At 42.4% G+C, this 21,379-nt stretch overlaps 1 protein-coding gene across 4 annotated transcripts; it reads right to left on the minus strand.

Annotated features, from left to right (window-relative positions):
* Positions 1-540: 540 nt before the first annotated feature.
* BEND3 (BEN domain containing 3) lies at positions 541-20,996 on the minus strand. Of its 4 annotated transcripts, XM_075747818.1 has the most exons (5): positions 20,700-20,996; positions 14,225-14,334; positions 8,976-9,020; positions 8,298-8,521; positions 541-3,153 (listed from the first exon to the last, which is right to left on the minus strand). In XM_075747818.1, exons 3-5 carry the CDS (start codon positions 9,007-9,009, stop codon positions 901-903), a joined length of 2,511 nt encoding a protein of 836 aa, XP_075603933.1. In that variant the 5' UTR covers positions 9,010-9,020; positions 14,225-14,334; positions 20,700-20,996; the 3' UTR covers positions 541-900. The 4 variants fall into 4 exon arrangements, with proteins under 4 accessions (XP_075603933.1, XP_075603934.1, XP_075603935.1 ...); XM_075747819.1 differs by lacking the exon at positions 14,225-14,334; XM_075747820.1 differs by lacking the exon at positions 8,298-8,521.
* Between the last annotated feature and the right edge of the window lie 383 nt (positions 20,997-21,379).

Consider the following 21,379-nt stretch of genomic DNA (forward strand, 5'->3'; position numbering starts at 1 on the left):
TTGTCTTTGTTATTTTACAAACAGAGTGGCAAGCAGGCGATGGCAAGACATTCCATAGGTATAAGCTTGGGTCTATTCTGCTGGCTTTATTCAGACGAGCCATCCTTAGTCACACCAGCAGTGACACTGGACAAAACAGAAAAAAACCCAACAAACTCACAGGGGCAGGACTGGGGTGCCAATATAAAAAAAAAAACCAAACCACAAAACAAACATTCACATTATGTCTAAGCTCACATCTCAATTCTTCAACAGTTAATTCTTGGTTTTGGAAATAAAACCTAGGTAACAGTCAAAAATGCAAATGACACCATTCTGACCCATTCTTTGACACAGTATTATTATTTTCAGTACCTCGGTATCACCAACAAAACAGTTGTGAAGCTGCAATTACTGTAGAAGCAAAGTCTAATATTCCAATGATTTCCAATGAACGTGGCACTTTCAAATTTAAATTAAGTTTAAATTTCAACCTTTGAATTCACTAACAAGACTGTTTATAAGGGTATAATGAAAAACTGCCCCTGAAGAGCACAAGAATAAAAAAAAAGTTCTTTATTATTAGAAAGTGATAAAAAAAGGAAGACGCAGAAATGGGGAGTGGAGTAATACAGTTTCAATACATGTACTTGCACCAGTGAAAATCATGCTCTTAAAGAGTCACTGATAACTCTGTCACCGATGACTCATGGTCTTTACCCACGTACAAACGTAGTAAGCCACTTCCCACTGCTGCCGTGCCCACAGAGATGCAACACACACATTAAAACGCAACAAACTTAGTGCCTGACTGTCCCAGATGCTGAGCACCCTCAGCTCCCAACAGGCCGCTCAGTTTAAACCAAAGCATAATCCTGACAATAATTTAGTGGTCAAAGTCTTAAGAATTTAAAGAGCCTGTCATTTTTTTGCTTTCTTTGCTTTTTTCAGTATATCACACTTTTTTCTGTTAGGACGCCGGCATCTTTCATCGATGCTCGGTATACATTCATAATGCCATACTTCTTCCATTTTCTCCACGGGGTAAACTGCCTCCACGTAATGACGGATCAGTCTCAGTCTGATAGGATCGAGCTGTTTTTTGTTACAAGCACCTGAATGGTTGTATTGCATTCTGAGATTCTCTGGAGTAAAGAGTTCGGGAAAGAGTCTTACGAGAAGCCTGGCAGCAAAGTTGCCAACCGACAGGCTCTGCTGCACTATCTCTCTTACCTCCTTATCAGACAGCAAATACAGAGAAGGCACAGGGAAGTCTGGATTAGGAACCACGAGTTCATCGAGTGGTATCTTGCAAAAATCCTTGCTGCTTCTTTCCGGTGGCAGCGGTGGCCCTTCGAATTCTTCTCGAAACCTCTCGGGGTTTATTGCATAGCTGAGAAATTCCCTCCTGTCGGGCCCCGGCATGTGGATTTTCCGTTGCTGTTGGTATGTGCGCCTTTGCTCCGTGTCTCTTCGCCGACACCTCTCATCAAGCTTCCCAACAAACTCCAATGTCCATACTCTGTCATTCTTTGCTCTGGGGTACAGTATCTGCACATAATGTCGAATTAATTTAATTCTAGTGGGGTCGAGCTGTTTCTTGCCTAAAGATCCACTACAGTTGTATTGCTTCCGTAAGTTTTCATGAGTAAACAGTTCAGGAAATAAGAGAACAAGCAATCGAGAGGCAAAGTTACCTATGGAAAGACTGCTTTCATATATGCTTTTAATCTGTTCTTTGTTCAACAGGTAATCGGAGACAGGGACATCAAAATCGGGAGGGGGAAAGTCAAGTTTGTCAAAGTCTATGGGTACAAGCCAAATTTTTTTTGAGCGCCTGCCAGGTTTTTCATATTCAAAACTGTCTTCCACTTTTATGATTGATACATCATCCGGTAAACTAGAAGAATCGTAACAGTCATCTCTCATCTGATCACATTCACTTCCATCCATATACGTATTTTCAAGCTCATCATTTATTCGCTGAACACACTGCTGCAACCAGGCTTCTTCTTCTTGCACATCTGGGAAGTAAATTTCAGTGTACCTACGGATTATTTGAAGTCGATGAGGATCCAGCAGCTGTTTTCCAGAGTCTCCAAAGCAGCTGTACCTTTCAGCTAATTTTCTGTGGTCGAAGAGTTCCGGAAACAATCTGTGTAACAAAAAAACAGAAAATTCCCCTGGAGAAGAAGCTTCATCTAAAAATTCATTGAGGTCCTGAGCATCCAGCATGTAATCTGATGCAATAGCAGTACTCCTGTCCAAGGACAAAGCTTCCTCCTGCTCTTTATCCTCCATAAAATGAGAGGATTCGACCTGCTCAGTCTCATAAAAACTGGACGATTGCACGTTCTGCTGACTGTTTTCCATTTCCCTTTGAGCCCAAAATCTATTGAAAAAATCATTGACTTGAGGCAAACACTCCACCTGCCACACAGCTGTATTCTTCACAGAAGGATAACAAACTTCCACATAGTTACGGATAAGCTGCAGATGAAGGGATTCAAGTTTCCTTTTGTTGAGAAAACCGCACGCACTGCAGCTTCTGCTGAACTCATCATCACTGAAGAGCTCTGGGAAGAGCTGCACCAGCAACCGGCAAGCTAAGTCTCCGCCTGACGTGCTTTGATCCATGATTTGTTTGAGCTCCGCAGAAGTCAGCTGGTACTCCGGCGGAGGCTTGAAGTCTGCAACAGACTCCGCTGGACTGACTTGCTTTTTAATTCTGCTAACCTCCAGAGACAACAGGTCAACTTTACTGTGAAGCTGAGTCATGTTGGTATTGAGGGTGTTAAGTGTGTAAAACATTTTCTGTATCAAAGAATATATATTTGGGTCAGAATCTGCGGCGGCCGCTGCTACGGCAATGGCTGCAGCCGAGTCCCTTTTGCGTTGATCGTTCAAAGTCCGAAGATGCGAGGGACTGCTGGGGTTGATTTTTTCAAACAACTCATAAGAAGTGAACTGCTCTGCTCCTGGCGGGTTCTTCTTCTCCGTAATTTTGTGAGAGATGCCATAGAGAGGTTTTTTGTAAGACGGAGTGGTTATGTCACTGAAGGATTCTTCTTCACAGAGCCACGTTACATTGGCATTCTTGTTCTTGTTTGGCTGCTCTGCATTTACCTGAGTGGGTGAACCAGTATCTCTATTCTTCATGTTTGAAAGGGGGCCCTTTGAATGAATAAATATTGTATTAGTAAGACTGCCTTAAAAATATATAGCTATAAATATATGCCCCTTAAGCAGGCATTGTTACATAAATACGCAAAGTCAATTTTTCTCCAGAGGACTTAGTTGTGTTAAATAAATCAAAATTAATAAATTCACTAGGAAAAAAAACCCCACAGTGAAGTATTAGTTAGGTGTTTGGTTGGGGTTTTTTTTTTGCTCATGGCTTTCTCCATGAAACAGAAATGCAATAATAAACCTTCGTACTCTTTACCCACAGAGCTCTAAATACTCTCCCAAATTAAGTATCGATGTGCTTCACCTTGCACATGAGGACCTTGGGCTGTAGAGAATTTGGGTGGCAACAAGTCAGCAACAGAGCCAAGAATAGAATCTAGATTTTCTGACTCCTAGTCCTGTGACCTTGCCACTGCCTCCAACAACTGCATTTAACGTTCCAGCACTCTCTTTAGGTTAGCTTTTGAAAATACCACAAAAGCTGTAAGACACCAAAATTATGTTTACTCTCTTCTTTCTGATGTGAAAGGTTTCTACACGGTTGGGTTTTTTTAATCTTTATAATGGTCTACAACTCCTAAGCAAGTTCTAAGAATAACTGTAATGTTTAAAAAAGTATTCTATTTAAATAATAAAAACTTAAAACCAAAGTGAAAAGTACCTTCATATTATCTTTTTCAAAAGGGAAGCCTAAGATTTCCTTATTTCTGAAAGGCAGGGAAGTTTAGAGTCATGGGTTTCTAATTTTCTAAATTATTTATATAAAACCAGTAATGAGCTCTTAAGGAATTAATGTTCTCAGTAATTTCTAACTCTTCCTCATTGCTTGAAATTGGAAGCAAGCATTTTCATCAATTCACAGCAAATATGCAGGGCTTGGGTGGGCTGGGTTATTTTACAAACACATGGATATTGCAAATAATTCTTAGGAAGTTAGGTAAATACAACAGAATCAAAATCCAACATACAGAATTCAAACATGAGAAAACACTCACAGATTTTAGAGAAGAGTGTACTGAAACATTTTTCTTGGCTTCTTACACAGAACATTAATTAGATAAAAACACAGAATTTGCATTCAAGTATTAAAACAAATGGAACACAGACTTGAGGTCTGAGCTGAGAGCCACAAGCAATTTGAAATCCTAGTGAAGACCTCCGCTACGTCCTACAGTGAGAAACTTGAATTAAAATTCCTGTCTGAAAAAAACAGAACTGTAACACTCATGAAATTAATCTAGTCCCTATGTGTACTCACACTTGGCATCTGCTTACTGCAGTGACAAATTGAATCTAATTACTTTTTAATTTCTAATGCAACGTATACTCAAAAGAGGCTCAGAAAGAACAAGCTGGTTTCCATTCCAAGTTTAGAAACCAGCAGATTCAATTAAATTGAAGTTGTGTTCCCAAGTTCTGCTCTCATTCACATCATACAATCCTACATACAAAAACCTTGTGTTTTCACAACCAAAGCTCTGTGGGTAGACAGATGATAAAATGAAAGCATAACACAAAGGCAATATATTTCACAGTGCACCAAATCCCTAGCTGTGGTGGTGCCAAGGTCACCTGACTTCCAGGTCCCATTTAGAAGACTGTCCCTCCAGTCCCACTCATGTTAAAGCACATTTGCCATGAGGACAGCAAGAAACCTGTAACACCATCAGCTATTACAGGGTGACTTACCCCAGCAAGAGGTGATATACCCTGACTGAATCAGCTCTTTGTGACTTGTAAAATACCAAAACACAAAAGATTGCACTGTGAGCAGACTGTGATGCACATTGCTCCCACCTAACTGTAGGCTCCTACACTGGGACCAAAGTCATCATACACCACCTGCACTTGACAGTCGAAAAAACAGAGGTATTTCAGGTGTAACAGAGCTCTCCCAAACAGACATCACCTGAAAGCAGGTCATGAAACTCTCCACTGACAATAAACATAGTTCTGCTCCCCAGTCAGACCTCTAGACCGAATGACAAATTTCTTTTACTGTTTTAGATCAAAAGAACAAAACAAAACTGCGATTCTGGAGAATACATTTCTTACACATACAGTGAGACCTGCTACCCAAGTAGCTAGCTCTTCCATTAACACTACTCTTTACAGAGACTGTTCCAAATGTTCCCTCACATACAGAGTATGATAGTACGATGCATTCATTTCCTTCTCTACTAAATAGCTTGCCACAGGCCACTGGTCATCTGTCAGTTCTCATCAGAACCCCTGCCGTACCTTTTCCCTAATTACTTATATAATAAAGCTTGGCAATGTGGGGGTCACTTCTATTAATGTAAACACAGAGCCAGGGCAAAGCAATATTAGAATGTGTACTAAAGAGCACAAATTCATTGTCTTAAGTATCTTACTGCGCTTTGACAGTGAGTATTGTGAAAGTTTGCATTCTTAGTTTTGGACGTGGTGCTCTGGAGGAGGAGAAGTGCTCACGCTAAGAACTAACTACAGCGGATCTCTGCTGCGACAGCAGCACAACTTCTGCCCTTTCACTAACGCAGCTCACAGTGTTTGGATCCGGTTGTGGGACGGATTTGGTTATCTGCATTTCAGAAACACATAATCAGTGTTCAACTAACAGATGACAACACATTTGAGACTATATTTAAGGATTTTCTATTTCAGATGCATTCTCGTTTTCTTTCCCTTTGCTTTTAATTATCTTGTCTTTATACAGCTTCCATCTGGGAACAGCACTAGCCACAGCATAAATACATGGCTTTTCATAAATTCTCCAATTAAACTAGTATTTAGTAATTTTAATTAGTTTTCTGTAACACTGATCTTTAAACATCCATGTATTTCAGATCATACTACACTGATTTAAGATGATCAGTTTTAACGTATCATCAAAAAATAAGCAAAGATATTGTTCTACGAGACTTGATATTAAGATAGTGCTGGTTTTTATATTAGATTTGCACAGCAAGTTTTATATTATACATGTTCTTTGTATATTTGTGTTATTTTGGTAAATATCGACCAATGGAAGTAATTGTGAAATAGTCTCTCACATTATCTCTTGGAGTCCTAAGCCAAGTTCTAAAAGTTGTTTAGTTATTGCTCTGCTCAGTGCTAAAGTCCAGCTAATTTATGACCTGTATTATGCTTAATAAACAAAGTCTAAATATCTGTAAGTATACAGAACATAATATTCTAGCTTATGAGTAAAGAAGAATAAATATATGAGCAAGAAACATATAAAACGATTCTATCAAACACATGAGAACTTGGAAATGTCTTGCACATAATTTTTTTTAAACTTACAGTCTTCTACACTTTTTTTTTTAAAGAAAATTAGGGAAAATGAATTTCTGGTTATGAAGTGAATATGAATGAATTATGAAGAATCAGAATTTAAAAAAAAAGTGAAATGTCTTCTGATAGAAAATCATTTAGTAATATAATCACCAGCAGCCCAATAGTACGGTTACATAACATAAAGTTATGTACATAAAGTACAGCTCTGCTTATATCATACATAGATGCCTATGTGATGTGTAGTAAAAATACAGTACAAGCACAATATTCTCAAAAATAATTAACATTTTATCCTCTGTTTAAACAGAAATAGTTTATGAAGTCATCAACTAAACCAAAATACTGGTACTAGAAAAATAATTAACTTTAAAAATATTGTTAGGATTGAGGACGATTTCTGGTTGGTTATTTAACTAAACATGCTGATTCATTTGGGTCAGTCAAGAATGAATTTTCATCATTGTTACTGGGTCACTTTCTGATATTACAAGTCCAAAGTTATAACTCAGTTCAAATAAATTTAAAAAATTATCAAACAGCATACAGTAAAATCTAAAGCAAGCACAATTCAGAGACCATTACAAAGCTCTTTTAAGAATCTGAATGTAAGACAGACAGTTGTAAAAAGAAAAAGAGAAAGGAAAAGAAAGAAACCGTGTAATAAGATTAAAACCTACCTACCACAGGCATTCAGGGAAAAAAAACAGCCCCGAGAAGTCAGAGAGATGACAGTCAAGAAAAAGAAATATGAAGAGCTATGGCTAGAAAGGAGAAATGAAATGCACAAATACAACACGGAATAACTGGCTAGGTAGCAGAACAGCAGAAAAGGATATGTGCATTAGAGTAGGTCATAAACTAAATATAACCCAGGGCCTGAAGTTATTCAAAAGAGGATGAATTTGAATCTAGGTTATTTTAATAAAGTGCTGAGTGTGAAAAACAGGAGGTCGTTATACTGCTGTAGAGGGTGTTAGAAGAGACATGACTATCCAACACTGGGTATTACCCTTTCAGGAATCTCAAAGAGAACAACAAAAATAATAAGGTGACTCCTGAAGAAGAACTGAAGAAACAGAGTTTTAGTCTTGGAAAGGAAGGGCTGAAGGTGGACAACATCACACCAATTTTCCCATGTGCAGAAGACTTTTCTAGGAACAGATGATCACTGCCTTCCCTACTGAAAAGAACAAGGACAAACAGAAACTCGCTCAGTTTCAGCAAAGATTAATGAAAATCTCCAATTGCTAGAGCGGTGAAACACTAGAACAGGTTAACAGAAGAGACTGGGCATCTCCTTCACCAGCTGGACAAACATCTGGATTGTCACAAGCAGGATGCTGCACCAGAAGCTGTAATACATTCTGCTCTTGATATGCTGAAGTCTTCTGCATCCTCACATTTTTATCTTTCGAGTAATACACAAATTTATACTTGTCTCACTGACATCAAAATCTGTTTCACAGAAGGAAGAATTACAGCCCTGAATCTACCACTGAGGATCCAGCTGAAGGACTGTGTGACATGAGAGGGACTGTAATCAGAGTCATGCTCAGTTAATCCAAATCACTACCTGCTCCTACATTCTCTGACAAACAACAAAAATATACTTCACATGAATGAATTAACCTATAAGTGTATTTCATAGATATGATCGCTCCCACGTTATTTAAAGAAATACCCAGACAAGTAATGTGTGCAAACTGGGTTAAGATTAGCCATATTTGACTCAAACTCGTTACTAATGCAAATCTAGTTAAATGACTTGCATTTTGCTTATAGTAGCAACGAATTTAGCCTGTGAAATATGAACAGAAAAATCACACAGTCATGTATAGAGAAGTCACCTCTTGTGTAAAGCGTCTTTTCTTCACACTGGGTAAGACATCTTGCTGGCTCCCTGAACCATCACAACCAAGTGAGGTCTGTTTCCGTTTGTTGGAATCCTGTAGGCAAGTAACTGCGCCATCCAGTGAGTGTTTCTCAGCAGATCTGGATGTTACCGAGCAGTCTAGAGCTTCATCTTCATTTTCTGTTTCTACTTTCACAATATTTTTTTTAGGAATTTTTACTGGAAAAAGAGAAGGTTTAGAAAGATAAAGCACTCTCTCCAGAAAACCACGACACCCTTAATACAATCTTTTGTGGTTTGTTTCATGAAAATGTGTTTTGCAGAACATAATTATTTTTCATGACTTGTATGGTAAGTGTATGTTGAGGCCACCCCAAAGTCAAGTTCTTATTATGCTGGGAACCATTCAGTCATCCAGTAAATGACACTTTCTTCCCCAAAGAAGAGTCTGAAGTATAAACAAAGTTACAGTAGGAAGAATTTTTTTGAAGGGGAGGAAGGACGTAGAGCAGAAAATATGAGTAACAAAGATAACGGTGTATTTTAGATAGCTTTTTAAAAACCATTAATGTAATTTGTCTTGATCCAAGTGCACTCCTTATCAGGTTACAAAGGCTTTCATTTAACAACTATTTTTGCCTGATCATAAATTTCACAAAGTATAATATTTTACCTTCATCATCATCAGTGATTTCAGCTGAATTCATCTTCTATTTCACTAAAGAACAAAACAAAAATACAAAGATAAATATCAGCATCTTCTGGAATCAGGAAATACCTACATCTGTTTTTACAATTACTTTTAATCTAGAGCCATTGGGCATTAACAGCCTATGGATAATTTCCAATCTGTGCATTTGTAGAACCTAGCTATTTTCAATAAATTTCATGGCCATCTATAGACCTGTCAACATGCAAACTATACTGCAGACTGCATACAACAGCTAGGAATGTATTTAAAACTACACAGTTTTTTTCTGGCATGGAGAAAAGTAAAAGTCATTTTAACCTTCCCTCTAAAGTATCCTGGCAGTATATAAATGGAAGTCAACTGTATTAAACTCTCCATCCTGCACCAAGTCACTACTTCTTATTACAGTCAAACGTTTTTATATTGTCATTGTGAGTGACCCAGAGTCATCACAGAAGGAAGACTCGTCATGAAGTGGAATATACATGCTGGAGTAAGTTTTCATTTAAAAATCTTTGCTCTTTTGATATGGATTGCATCGATTCAAGCAGAGCAATCTGTAGATCTACAGTAACTACTTTTTTCTGTCAGCCTCTAAATAATGTAAGAATGTTTTTTTGTAAGGAAAAACAAATATATGTATTATTCTAGCATGATTTTAGCATTATTTCTCATGTGAAAGACTCAGTTATATTTCTGTTTCCTTGAAAACTAATTTTGCAAATTACGTGAAGGCAAACATCAATCTGTGGACATGTTCCTGAAAGATATTCTAAATCTTTCAGAGATCTACAAAGCAAACAACCTAATCAGATGTCACTGACTGTTACAGGGCACACAGCTGCAAACCGACACTCTCAACTGGTAAACTGGTGACTGGCAAACTGTCACACGCCGCTCATGCTCATCTACACACAGCATTATGTTTACTTAACCCCAGAATATTATTAATTCACATTTTCCACAGTTAAATTCTTCTTACAAATAGTTTCCTTTCAACTGTTCCTGCCTATCCTTTAGCCAAGATCTGAAATCAAGGCAGGTTTCTCTCTGGCTGGAGCAAGTGAATAAAGCAACCGGTCAATCAAAAGTATGTACAGCCCAGGAGTGGGAATTATAATGACATTTAAAAGAGAGATGAGGAGAGAAAGACAAAGTGAATCTGTTTTGGAGGGAAAAAAAAGTCTCTACCTTACTTTCGAATACTGTCCAATAGAATTATTTTTTTAAATATCAAAATATTGTTAAAAACCTCTGCAAACACTTGAATACTGTATAGTTAGGGTAGTTATAAATATTTTTTCATCAGTAACTGATGGGCCTTAATGGTAAGTATGAGACCCCATTCAGGGTAAGATTTTGTAGGATTATACTACAATGGGTAGCACACCCAAACAAAAGATGCATGGAGTTATAAAATCAGCTCATACTGGGCCACTCTATAAGCCACAATACCCTCTGATGTGCCACTCTTCAACACGGCCCCTACACACAGCCTTATAAAGGGCATCTTTACAGGATAACATGAGATTGTTTTCATCACCATGTCACCAAAAAAGTCTCTCTCAGTTGGACGTAGAGCTACTACAAACCCCTTAGATATCTACTCCTTTTACCCACCATAACTCTTTATTTCAGGACTTGCATTTATTAATTGATCCACATATGAATTATGCCAGATTATAATCACTTCACTTAAACTTTTGTAAACTCTGTAAAGACATAACAGCATGAAACTTAAGCGGCCCGCACCAACTTCTAAACCACCTGATAAGCACTGGTGGGGGTTAATACCCAGTCTTACTAACTCAACATTATTTATAAATTTAGACACAGCCACTACAGCTCTTTATGAAAAATCCTAAGACCGTGTATTTTGTACAGCACCATCAAAAAGCTACACTGGACCTTAAGAAAAGCACCTAGCAGTAAAAGTTCATATTTTGCCCTGATATCTCAGATACATTGACATTCAGTTTCTAGATCTTTCTTACACTTCTCCATACTGTAGTAGGCTTAGCTCTGAGGGATGTGGTACAAGACCAACGTGTGTCAGTGTCCTGTTATTCAGCTGGGATAGAGTTAATTTTCTTCCTAGTAGCTGGTATAGTGCTGTGTTTTGGATTGAGGATGAGAATAATGTTGATAACACACTGATATTTTGGTTGTTGCTAGGCCATGTTGACACCAAGCCAAGGATTTTTCAGTTCTCATACAGCCACATCAGCAAGTAGGCTAGGGGTGCGCAAGAAGCTGGGAGGGGACACAGCTAGGACAGCTGACCCAAACTGGTCAAATGGATATTCCATACCATGTGACATCATGCTCAGTATATAACTGTGGGGAAGCTGGTCAGGAGTTAAGATTGCAGCTCCAGAACTAGCTGGACATCGGTGGTCTGTGGGTGGTGAGCATTTGTGCTGTGCATCGCTTGTTTTGTATATTCTTTTATCATTACTGTTATTATTGTTGTTGGTGTTATTATTATCCTCTGCCTTTTCTGTTCTATTAAACTGTCATTATTTCAACCCACAAGTTTTACTTCCCCCCCCCCCCCCAATTCTCTCCCCCAGGAGAGCGAACAGCTGTGTGGTTGTTTTAGCTGCCGGCCAGGTTAAACCATGACAGTCAGTGCTCAAGAAGTGTGACACAGAGTCTGTTTGTGAGGGCCTGAGGTGACAGTAAGCACATCAGCCCATACCACCACAGAATATTCTGCAATGGACATCAGAATGGTTCTCCAGATAGTCCTAGGCTGCTCTATTAGAGCAAAACATTAAAAGATGGTCAACAGAATCAGAAGGGAAGAATATAAAGGTGGCGGTGAGGGGCAACAAAATATTTAGGAGGGTATCTAGGAATTATAATTTCCTTCTAAGTCCTGCTACTACTGCTATTCAAACAGGAAGAATGCTTTAGGAGAACTCTTCTGAGAGAATACAAGGAAACTGAAAGGAGAAGATAAAATGAGGACCTGAATAACCACTCTAAAACTGGAAAAAGTGAAAACTAAAGCAAAGTGCATACCCTGGTTAACTTTCTAAAGGATGCAACAGCAGGAAGACCAAAGCTATCCCAAACTCAGGTCAAATAATATTAAGTCAAAACAGTGTTTCACATATTTGAAGAAAAAAAAAAATTTTTTTTTTTCCAAAACCTGCCAGAATTCAGCTAAAAGTGAATAGTCCATCAACAAATGGACTTGAATCAACAAGGCCTGGAAATACTGGGTTTTGTATTTGAACTCTTTGGTTCCACACAAAGCATGAGCTCCAACCTTGTTCAGTTTTGGGAGCCCTGGTAATCTCTCTCTCATTATCTGGTATCCAATCTTCTTTGTGAGATTTGTAAGAACTTAAGATATTATAAGAAAATGAAGCACATATAACAGCTTCTGTCAAGAGACAGGAGTCAACTGCCTCTCTGATTTCCTGCCCCATAGTCTCACTGGCTCCCTTGGTCAAGCATGGGAGCCCACCTTAACCTTCAGTGAGCTCTGCTAGCTTGATAAACTGACAGAAAACAATTCACTTCTTTCTTTGCTGGGTTATTTTTCTTCTAATTCAGAGAGGTAAATGGTAAGGCAAGTAATCAGGCCCAGCTCAGGAGCATGCATGAGGTCTGGGACAGAAAAGAAGAATTAAAATCTCTCTCATACCACCAAGCCAACTAGCTTGGTTGAACCATTTCATGAAACTTCACTTACCACCTATTTATACCACCAACTCGCTACAAATTTGGGTTGCAATGGACTCACAAGTGAGTAGTAAGCGGACACAGAGATATCAACAGAGCAATTTGTATCATTGCTTCTCTAAAGAATGAGGTCAGATGGGTAAGGAGAAGCCTGCATGTGTGTGTGTGCATGTCCACGCACATAAGCCTGTCTATGCAAGGTTAACAATAATTTTGTTGATTGTTTAAAGTTCATTAATGATAAAAAGCTTCAGATTCTTTAAAATACTGTTTGCAGTGAATCAGTACTTATGAATAATAATTATTGCCTCCACATAAGAGGCAGCAGTGTCAAAAGCTGTTCTGAGGCAGCATTGTGCCCCAGATTGTGAGAATAAACTAAGCTGGGGAAAAAAAAAAAAAAAAAAAAAAAAAAAAAGACTTAAAAGAACTTGGGACAAAATAGTACAAAAAGCGATCAAGTAAGAAATCCATCCAGTAAAGCAAACACCTGACAGTTGTTCCTTGTCATGTTGATTACATATACTCTAAACATATTTTATTCTTACTTTATATGTCTTTTTTCAAAACAGAAGATGAATATATTTATCACCTTTAGCCTAATACTGACTCGATGCTATCTACAGGTCAGCAGTGAGCTGGTTCTAGGAAGGGGTGAACATTCTGTGCTGAAGTTGGGAGCCCAGGTCTGCAGCCGTGACTGGCTGAGCAACCAGCCTTGGCAGTTTTATCTTGCTGGGATATAGACGGACGCTACTTTCTGGTGAAAAGAGGATCTGGAAGGAGGATTCCAAAACATACTGAACACCTACAACAGCAGCTACGTCAACAGCCAGATCCTGATCCTAATGAAGCTGGTTGGTGCTGTAGCCTAAGCACCTGTATCTCTAAATTTTAGCTGAAACTTCTTGTATTTCCACCTGAACTGGCCAAAAAAAATCATGCTTTACAAAACATGAACATAAATCTTAAACTTCAAGTTTTAGGATTTTGCTTGTAAATATTTTAATTCATGAACCAAGTTATTTTAGAAGCATTTTCTCTGGGTTCTTTGGTTTCTATCTTGTGTATAGTTAAATTCCAAAGAATGTGTGAACAGTTCAGAAACACCTAACGAAACAGACATACAATAGGAAAATTAACACACTGTTTCTCTGCTTATGCTAAAACATGGGCAAAACACTCAGAAAGAATAATTCTTATAACCCTGATGATGGATCCTACACCTCTGAACACTAAACATGAAGCAAAAAGCTGATACTCTCACTTTTTCTTCAAAAGAGACCGCTTTTCATTAATCACAGTTTGTTTCTAGTACGGTCATTAGCTAAACCTAACATAAGATAAGCAGAAAGATGTGTAGCACTTGGACAAATTCAACAATCAAGGAAGAAGAGGTAAACAGGCCCCATCCTCACATTGCCAACCTTTCATGTATTGAGAATGGTCTTCTTGAAAACAGTATGTAATTTACAATTTATGTGCAATCAATGTCTCAAAATAAACACCTTGCTGATGTATCAGCACATACTCACCTTCCCATCTAAACTGCCTTGGTAGCTACTAGTGCTGGTACTGTACAGATACCTGTGCTGAGCCACTGCTAGGTGTCACGCAACGGAGCCTGGGGGATGCCAGCACTCACCTGGGAAGACACAAACATTTCTTTTGGCTCAGTCCTCCAGACTCACCCACACATCCTGACACTTGAAACAGTTAGGAGCCGGCAATGCGCGCTTGCAGCCCAGAAAGCCAACCATATCCTGGGTTGCATCTAAAACAGTGTGACAAGCAGGTCAAGGAGGTGATGCTCCTCCTCTACTCCACTGTCATGAGACCTCACCTGGAGTACTGCATCCAGCTCTGGGGTCCCCAGTACAAGAAGGACATGGAACTGTTGGGGAGTCCAACAGCAAGTCCAGAGGAGGGCCAAGAAGATGGTCAGAGGGCTGGAGCACCTCTCCTACGAAGACAGGCTGAGAGAGTGGGGGTCGTTCAGCCTAGAGAAGAGAAGGCTCCAGGGAGACCTTACAGCAGCCTTCCAGTACCTGAAGGGGGCCTACAGGAAAGATAGTGAGGGACTGTTTACAAGGGCATGTAGTGATAGGGCAAGGGGTGATGGGTTTAAACTAAAAGAGGGCAGATTTAGATTAGATATAAGGACAAAATTCTTCACTGTGAGGGTGGTGAGGCGCTGGAACAGGTTGCCTAGAGAGGTTGTTGATGTCCCATCCCTGGAAGTGTTCAAGGCCAGGTTGGATGGGGCTTTGGGCAACCTGGTCTAGTGGAGGGTGTCCCTGCACATGGCAGGGGGGTTGGAACTAGATGATCTTTGAGGTCCCTTCTAACCCAAACCATTCCATGAGTCTATGATTCTATGAAAAAAAATGAACCAAAAAGGATGGTTTTCTTAAGATCATTAAAGCCTTATTCTTCTAAGAGAAGTGAATAAAACCCCCTAGATTTGCAATCATGCAAACAATGATACTATTCTTTTTTAACTAATGTACAATGAGCCTATCTGCAGACAACTGATGTGATAGACAGCATTGTGTCCTCCTCTTCCAACTTAAGCTACTTCTAATAAATTGAGTGTGCATTACAGTCTAACTCTAGACATCGATCTAATCGAGGTCCCCAAATCCTAGAAGAGTGATCTAATCACCAGGTTACGGCACACTGGAGGGCAAGTGGGAAGAGGAGTGGTGGGCCAGGGCACGAGGCGGGGCAGGGAAAGAAGGGGGGTCCCAGCACACCCTGGCTGTCACTGTTTGCCGAATCCCCTTCCCACAGCTCCCGTTCTCCCTTCTTCCCATCAGATTAGATGAGGAATGAGGCAGCTCAAGGAAGGGACTTAACACTCCCCACTTCCATTGGTATCACTTAGACACATGCCTCTATACAAAAGACCTACCATGTTATGATACTTAATTGTATCATTGTACCACTTTTGTAACAACGTTCTACATTGAAATGGTATTACCAGTGGCTAACAGTGAAGCTCAGTGCATACTGCAATGCTGCAAGCTCCAAAGCATGGAAGAATGCCTTAAAAATGAGGTTTTGGAATGCTTCTCTGTGCGTTTAGTGCTAACTACCACCCTGAAGATGCTTTTGCAAGTAGAGCAAAAAATGGGATCCATTTAGCAAAAATGTGCCTACCCAAAATATGCACTGAAGCCTTAAGGATTTAAAGCACTTTGGTACAAAAGATTTTCTGAGTAAGCGAGCAAATTGCAAATCATACTCTAAACATATTTCAGTCTCCTATCATCTAGCATAATGCATAATGATACTTAAAAGTAGCATAAAAGTATACCTAATTATTGATACATAAACCAGAATTGAATCATAAGCCTAAGTTAAATCATCCCATGATGTGCATTGTCCTCCTCCTATTTACCACCTAACAATTACTCATGTGTCAGTCAGTCTTGGAGGACACCCTCCCTACCTGTCCTATGATCGTGACCATTGTAAAAGCACAATGCAAAGAGAAAAGATCTTGCTGATAATGTAAGATCAAGGCAGTTCTCTGCCTTTGCAATCATTCTTAAAGAAAGCCTGATTGATCAGAAAAAAAATAGTGTTGTTCTGCTGTTCATAACTAAACATGTAACTCTTTACTCCTCAAACACCCATATCTAACGTAGTAAGTTCCAATGACTGAAAAAAAAAAAAAAAGATTAGTGTGAAAACCATGTAGAAAAGTATAAAAGTGAACACACGCTGTATGTGGAAAGCAATTCTGTTTTCATAACACTTATTAATTGTAACTACAAATGTAAATAAATCATTATCTTAACTAATATACTCTAATATAATAAGAATGTCTGTTACCAATTTTATAGAAGTTTGCTATTTATAATTTATATGCTTGCATAACTCTGTGCTGTTCAGTTAATACACGGTAAATGTGTAGATGCTGCTTCTTGAATGCACACCATCCCACTAAATATTTTAGTATCTTCATGTAGGTGGGAAGGAATGTCTCTAATTTTGCATTATCAACTACAAGAATGTTATTACAAATATAGGGGTTCAGACATTGTGTACTATGAGATGTTTATTCCTTTTAAAGCCTCATGGTGGTACACTGCTTCATACATTAACCTCAGAGGCTTCAATGAAAAGTATTCTACTTGAATGTCATTTGCTTCTGAAGAGATGAATTGTTCTTTACGTTTTGGTGAAAAGTTACGATACACGTGTTTGCTAGTAACATTAAATATGTGTTTAATAGTGTATGTGGAATAAGCTGCTCAATTTCCTTGCTTTCAGAATGCAGTGAAAGATACAATACTCCTCTTAAAGCACAGGCAACCTAGTAAAGTTAAATAAATGATGGGAATACCAAAGAAGCTGATATTCTAAGGAGGTAACATTGGCTGAATTTTACAAGATCTGTACATTGAAGTGCTGTTTAACAGCCAGAAGTAGCACCTACTCCCACACATGCCTTCCTGTAACAGGACTTTATTACAAAATTGCAATGGTATTATGCTATGTAATTAGAGCGTGGTTTACCCAGAGTCAACCAAAACTATTGTGTGTGTGTACGTATGTATATATATATCTATCCTCAGCGTATTTCATATGAAGCACGCACTGGTTAAACCCAGAAAGCAACGAATGCTTCCCAAGGGAAACCCACAGCCTTGAAAGAAGGTGTGGGTAGGTGGGAATAGTCCTGTCCCATGCAGCAGGTGAGCGGAAGGCTGCTCTAACCGCCTGGTGACAGCAAGAAATCCTGTCCCTCGTGACATTTTAGAAGACCAGTTCCTGCGTAATGCTTTGAAATAATGAGAGCCAACAGCCATTCTCCACATGCAGCCCTGGAGTCCCAGGAGGAGACAGGACCGAAGGCACACGCCTCTGCTCAGGCTGCCCAGGAGCTGCCTCCTGCTCGGGTGTGCGTTGCTTTTCAGGCTGTCTCTTGGAAAGCTCTCCTGCTGGGCTGGAAGCAAACCGAGAGAACTGCGAGTTCTGGGTTCTGCTTTGGGAGCCAAGTCATCTGCATCTTCTACTTCCTAGCTGTAGCACTGGGTTCAATAATTTCAATATTGCAATTATCCTCGGGGTACATTTGATTCCTTCAATTTGTAAAAAACAATGCAACTCGAATTCAATTCAACTAAATTACACATAAATACCACTCCAAAATTGACCCGTAAAATGTATTTCTTAGAGGCGATGTTTCCCTTCTGTTCAGTTCCATGGGCCAGTGATTTGACTTTAAACATTACAGAATACATGGCCTTCTCAAGAAAAGCAAAACAATACAAATTTTTTTCTGGACTTTTTTGCATTTTCATCAATATTTTTATTTTCTATTTGAGTATCCTCCTATTGCTGAAAACTTCATCACCACACTGATGTTCAGAATAAGCAAATAACTAGAAAGGGTCACTGTCAGTGTACTGCCTGAAACAACATTACTTACTAATGCTACAAATTACACCTAAAACCATTGTAACAGACAGAAACTGGGGAGGGATGGGGAAATCTGTATTGTTTGATTTGCACACCTGACTGCAGGGTGTATATATTTAGTCAGGTTTCCTTGTAACTTGTGACTTTTCTGAGGAAAATTTTGAAAAAGCTTGGGAAGTTACTTGACAAGGTAGCAGGCTGAAGAAGTCTCATATCTGAAACCACCTTAATTTAAAAAAAAAAAAAAGATAACTGATTTCAAATTGACTACCCATCTTAAAGAAACTGTGAAATAAGAACATTGCCTCAGTCAACTGAGCAATGAGCAAAATGCAAGTAGACAATATAAAGAATATTACAAGCAGATGCTTTCTACTCTGTCAATTTTGAGATAGTAGGGTGCTGCTAGAGACCCAAGAGCGAAGTTTTTGAGTAAAACTCATTCCTGATATCCAGTACTGAGACTTGAAACATTAAATACTTTAGAAAACAGTACTGCAACATTACAATCATCTTCCGACTATAAATACATGTATAACAAGTTCTAAAACTATGAAAAAATACTCTTAAAAGAGCCAGCAGATGTTGCTGGAAGCAGTACCCTTACGGACAATAAAGTCCCTATACTTAACATAGTTTGAAAACCTCCTTTGCTGCCCTGTGGAGGAGGATAGGAAGCCTCAAGTCTTCACTGAAGCCAGCCTGCAACAGGGGCATTTTGCCAACAGAACTTAGAGGGCATGTTCTCAATTTGCGTCTTTTTTTATTTCATTTTACTTACATCTGCAGATGTAGTTTAAAAAAAAAAATAAAATCACTGTCCTCAGTTCTCCCACAAGTTGCCTAAAGCTGAAGTTTTCTCAACCTGTCCCCCGTACTTTATCAAACACCAGTTTAAACTTGCACTGGTCAGCAAAATGCTAACCTAGTTTATTTCCAGCATTAATGCATCAATTTGGTTTTGCGGCAATTAGGTGTCTTCCCCTGGTCTATTAGAAACATTTTGTTTTCCTCCATGCTTCATTCTCTCTTCCCTTGTTCTTTGCTTTTATCTTAAAATACTGTTCCACCCGAACTTTGTACAGACAATTTAAAATCTCCTCCAAATTGCAATCAACTCTCCCTTATTTTTAGCCACTGGACTTACTTAAGCTATGAAAATACTTAGCAAAAATGAAAAGTTGGTCCAATGCCGAGTTTGATTTAGCAGGAGAGAAAAGGGAAATGTATCAACATATATTGGCAACTATTTGTTTTATTAGATGTAATCATTCACATAAATTCACAATCCGATTGCCAGGTATGGGCCAGCAGCAGAGAAAAGGTTTTTCTTTCGCTGTTTAAATGTGTCTGCCCCAGGGGTCGGGGATACACTGGTTTTTTATAGGTGGCAGCGACACGCTCTACCCGCACTTCAATCCAAAAAGCTCTGGGACTGCGTCAACGCTATGTGGAAGCCGTCACATGGCTGTTGGCCTGCCGCCGGCTCGCATTCTGCTGGTTCAGAGTTTGTTCCCTTCTATTTACAAAAGGCTGCGTGGACATACCGCAGGGGAAAGTAGGGTAGAGGCAGCGGGCGATCTGGGCAGAGGCGGACGGTTCCCCCGCGGTGGCCCTCTCCGCTCCCCGCGGCGCACCACCCACCGAAGAACCGATGTGGATGACCACAGAACCACCCACTCGACACCACCGCCACCGTCGTTGCCAGGCAGGGCCCTGACCCCAGCCCACGCCTCTGCAGGGCGCCTGGCCCCACGCTGCTCCACGGGCTCCTGCGAAGCCACCGCGTGGCGGGGCGGCGGGCACGGGGAGGGGAGGGGAGGGTGGGGGGAGCCGGCAGCAGGAGGGGGGCAGCAGCTAGGGACGCTGCCAGGCAGCCCGCACCGCCGGGGTGCCCCGTTCGCCCCCCCCCCGCACGGCCGGGGCTCCCCGCGGAGGGGCGGCGGCGGGCGCCACGTGGGAGCGGCGCGGCGGCGAGGCCCCGCCCGGAGGCGGAGGCTGCGGTGAGGACGCCCCGCGCGCCCCGCACGCGGCGGCCCGGGCCGCTTCCGCGGTCAGACCCACGAGCCCGAGGCGGCGGCGGCGGCGGTTGGTGCTTCCGGTCCGAACCCTGCCCGGGCGGATCTATGTGGCCGGCGCTGCGGGGGGGGGGGGAGGGTAGGGGGAGGGGATAAGGTGAGACTGGAGGTGACGGCGGCGTGACCGTTCCACTCTCCCCTCTCCTTCTCCTCCCCCCGCCCAGCAGATGGAGGCACCCGGGCCGGGCGCGCGCGCCCTCGCGCGCCCCGCGCCGCAGCGCTATAGCAACGTTCCAAGCAACGAACAAAGAGCCCCCCGCCCCCGGCAGCCCGCGCCCCGCGGCGAGGGAGGAGGGGGGGGGCGGGGGAGAGCGGCGGCGGGGCCCCGAGCCGCCGCCGGGGGGAGGGGCCGGCCCCGCGCCTCCCGCTCCCCCGCTCGCTGGCGCGGCCCCCCTCCCCGTTCCTCCCCTACCCGCCGGGGCGGCGCTCCCCGCCGAGGGCTGCGCGGAGCGGCGCCCCTCCCGCCGCCCGGCCGGCGAGCGGCGGCAGCGGGACTTACCTCGGCTCCGCGCGGGGGCACGGGAGCCCCGGGACGGCGGGGGCGGCTGGAGCGGCCGCCGCTGGTGCCCGCGTTTCCCCCCCGCTCTTTGTGTGCGAGGGTCCGCGCGCTGCGCTCTCGCGTGACGTGACGGGACCGTGTGTCATTTCCGCACAAGGACACTGAGCCCCGAGCCGCCGCGGCCAGCGCCACCCGCCGCCCCGGGGCAGGGGCAGAGGCGGGAGGGGAGGGGGGAGGAGCAGGCCGCTCTCCCCCCTCCCCCTCCTCCCCACCCCCCGCCCTCCCCGGCGCTGCCACAGGGAACGCGCGGTTCCCACTGGAGACCCCGCGCGCCCCCGCCGCGCGCGCCCCGCCGCCCACTCGGCGCCGCGCGGACAGCCCCACCGCCGGGCGCCGGCCGCTCCCCCCTCCCTTCCCCCTCCCCGCGACGCGCCCTCCCCGGTCCCCAGCGCCCGCGGGCAGCGCGGCGGCCACGGCCACACGTGGGCCACAGCTCGGGAACGCGACCGGGCGTGACGGGGAGCGTGACGGGACGCGCTCGCCGCAAGGCAGCCCGCCGCGTGGAAGCGCGCCCCCGGCCTCGCGAGGCCGGGTGTCTCGGCCGGCCGCGGTCTCGCGTGGCCGCGGCGCCGGCACCCATAGCAAGGCGCCGCGGCGAGCCGCGCACGTGCACGCGGGGA

This window comes from Balearica regulorum, chromosome 3, assembly GCF_011004875.1.
Source record: "Balearica regulorum gibbericeps isolate bBalReg1 chromosome 3, bBalReg1.pri, whole genome shotgun sequence".
NCBI classification, from domain to species: Eukaryota; Metazoa; Chordata; class Aves; order Gruiformes; family Gruidae; genus Balearica; species Balearica regulorum.

Coding starts and splice junctions, on each gene's coding strand:
- BEND3 (XM_075747819.1), bottom strand. CDS start 9,009: ATGAATTCAGCTGAAATCACTGATGATGATGAAG. Junction 8,522..8,975: donor AATCACTGATGATGATGAAG/GTAAAATATTAT, acceptor CTCTTTTTCCAG/TAAAAATTCCTAAAAAAAAT. Junction 3,154..8,297: donor AAAGACGCTTTACACAAGAG/GTGACTTCTCTA, acceptor ATTCATTCAAAG/GGCCCCCTTTCAAACATGAA.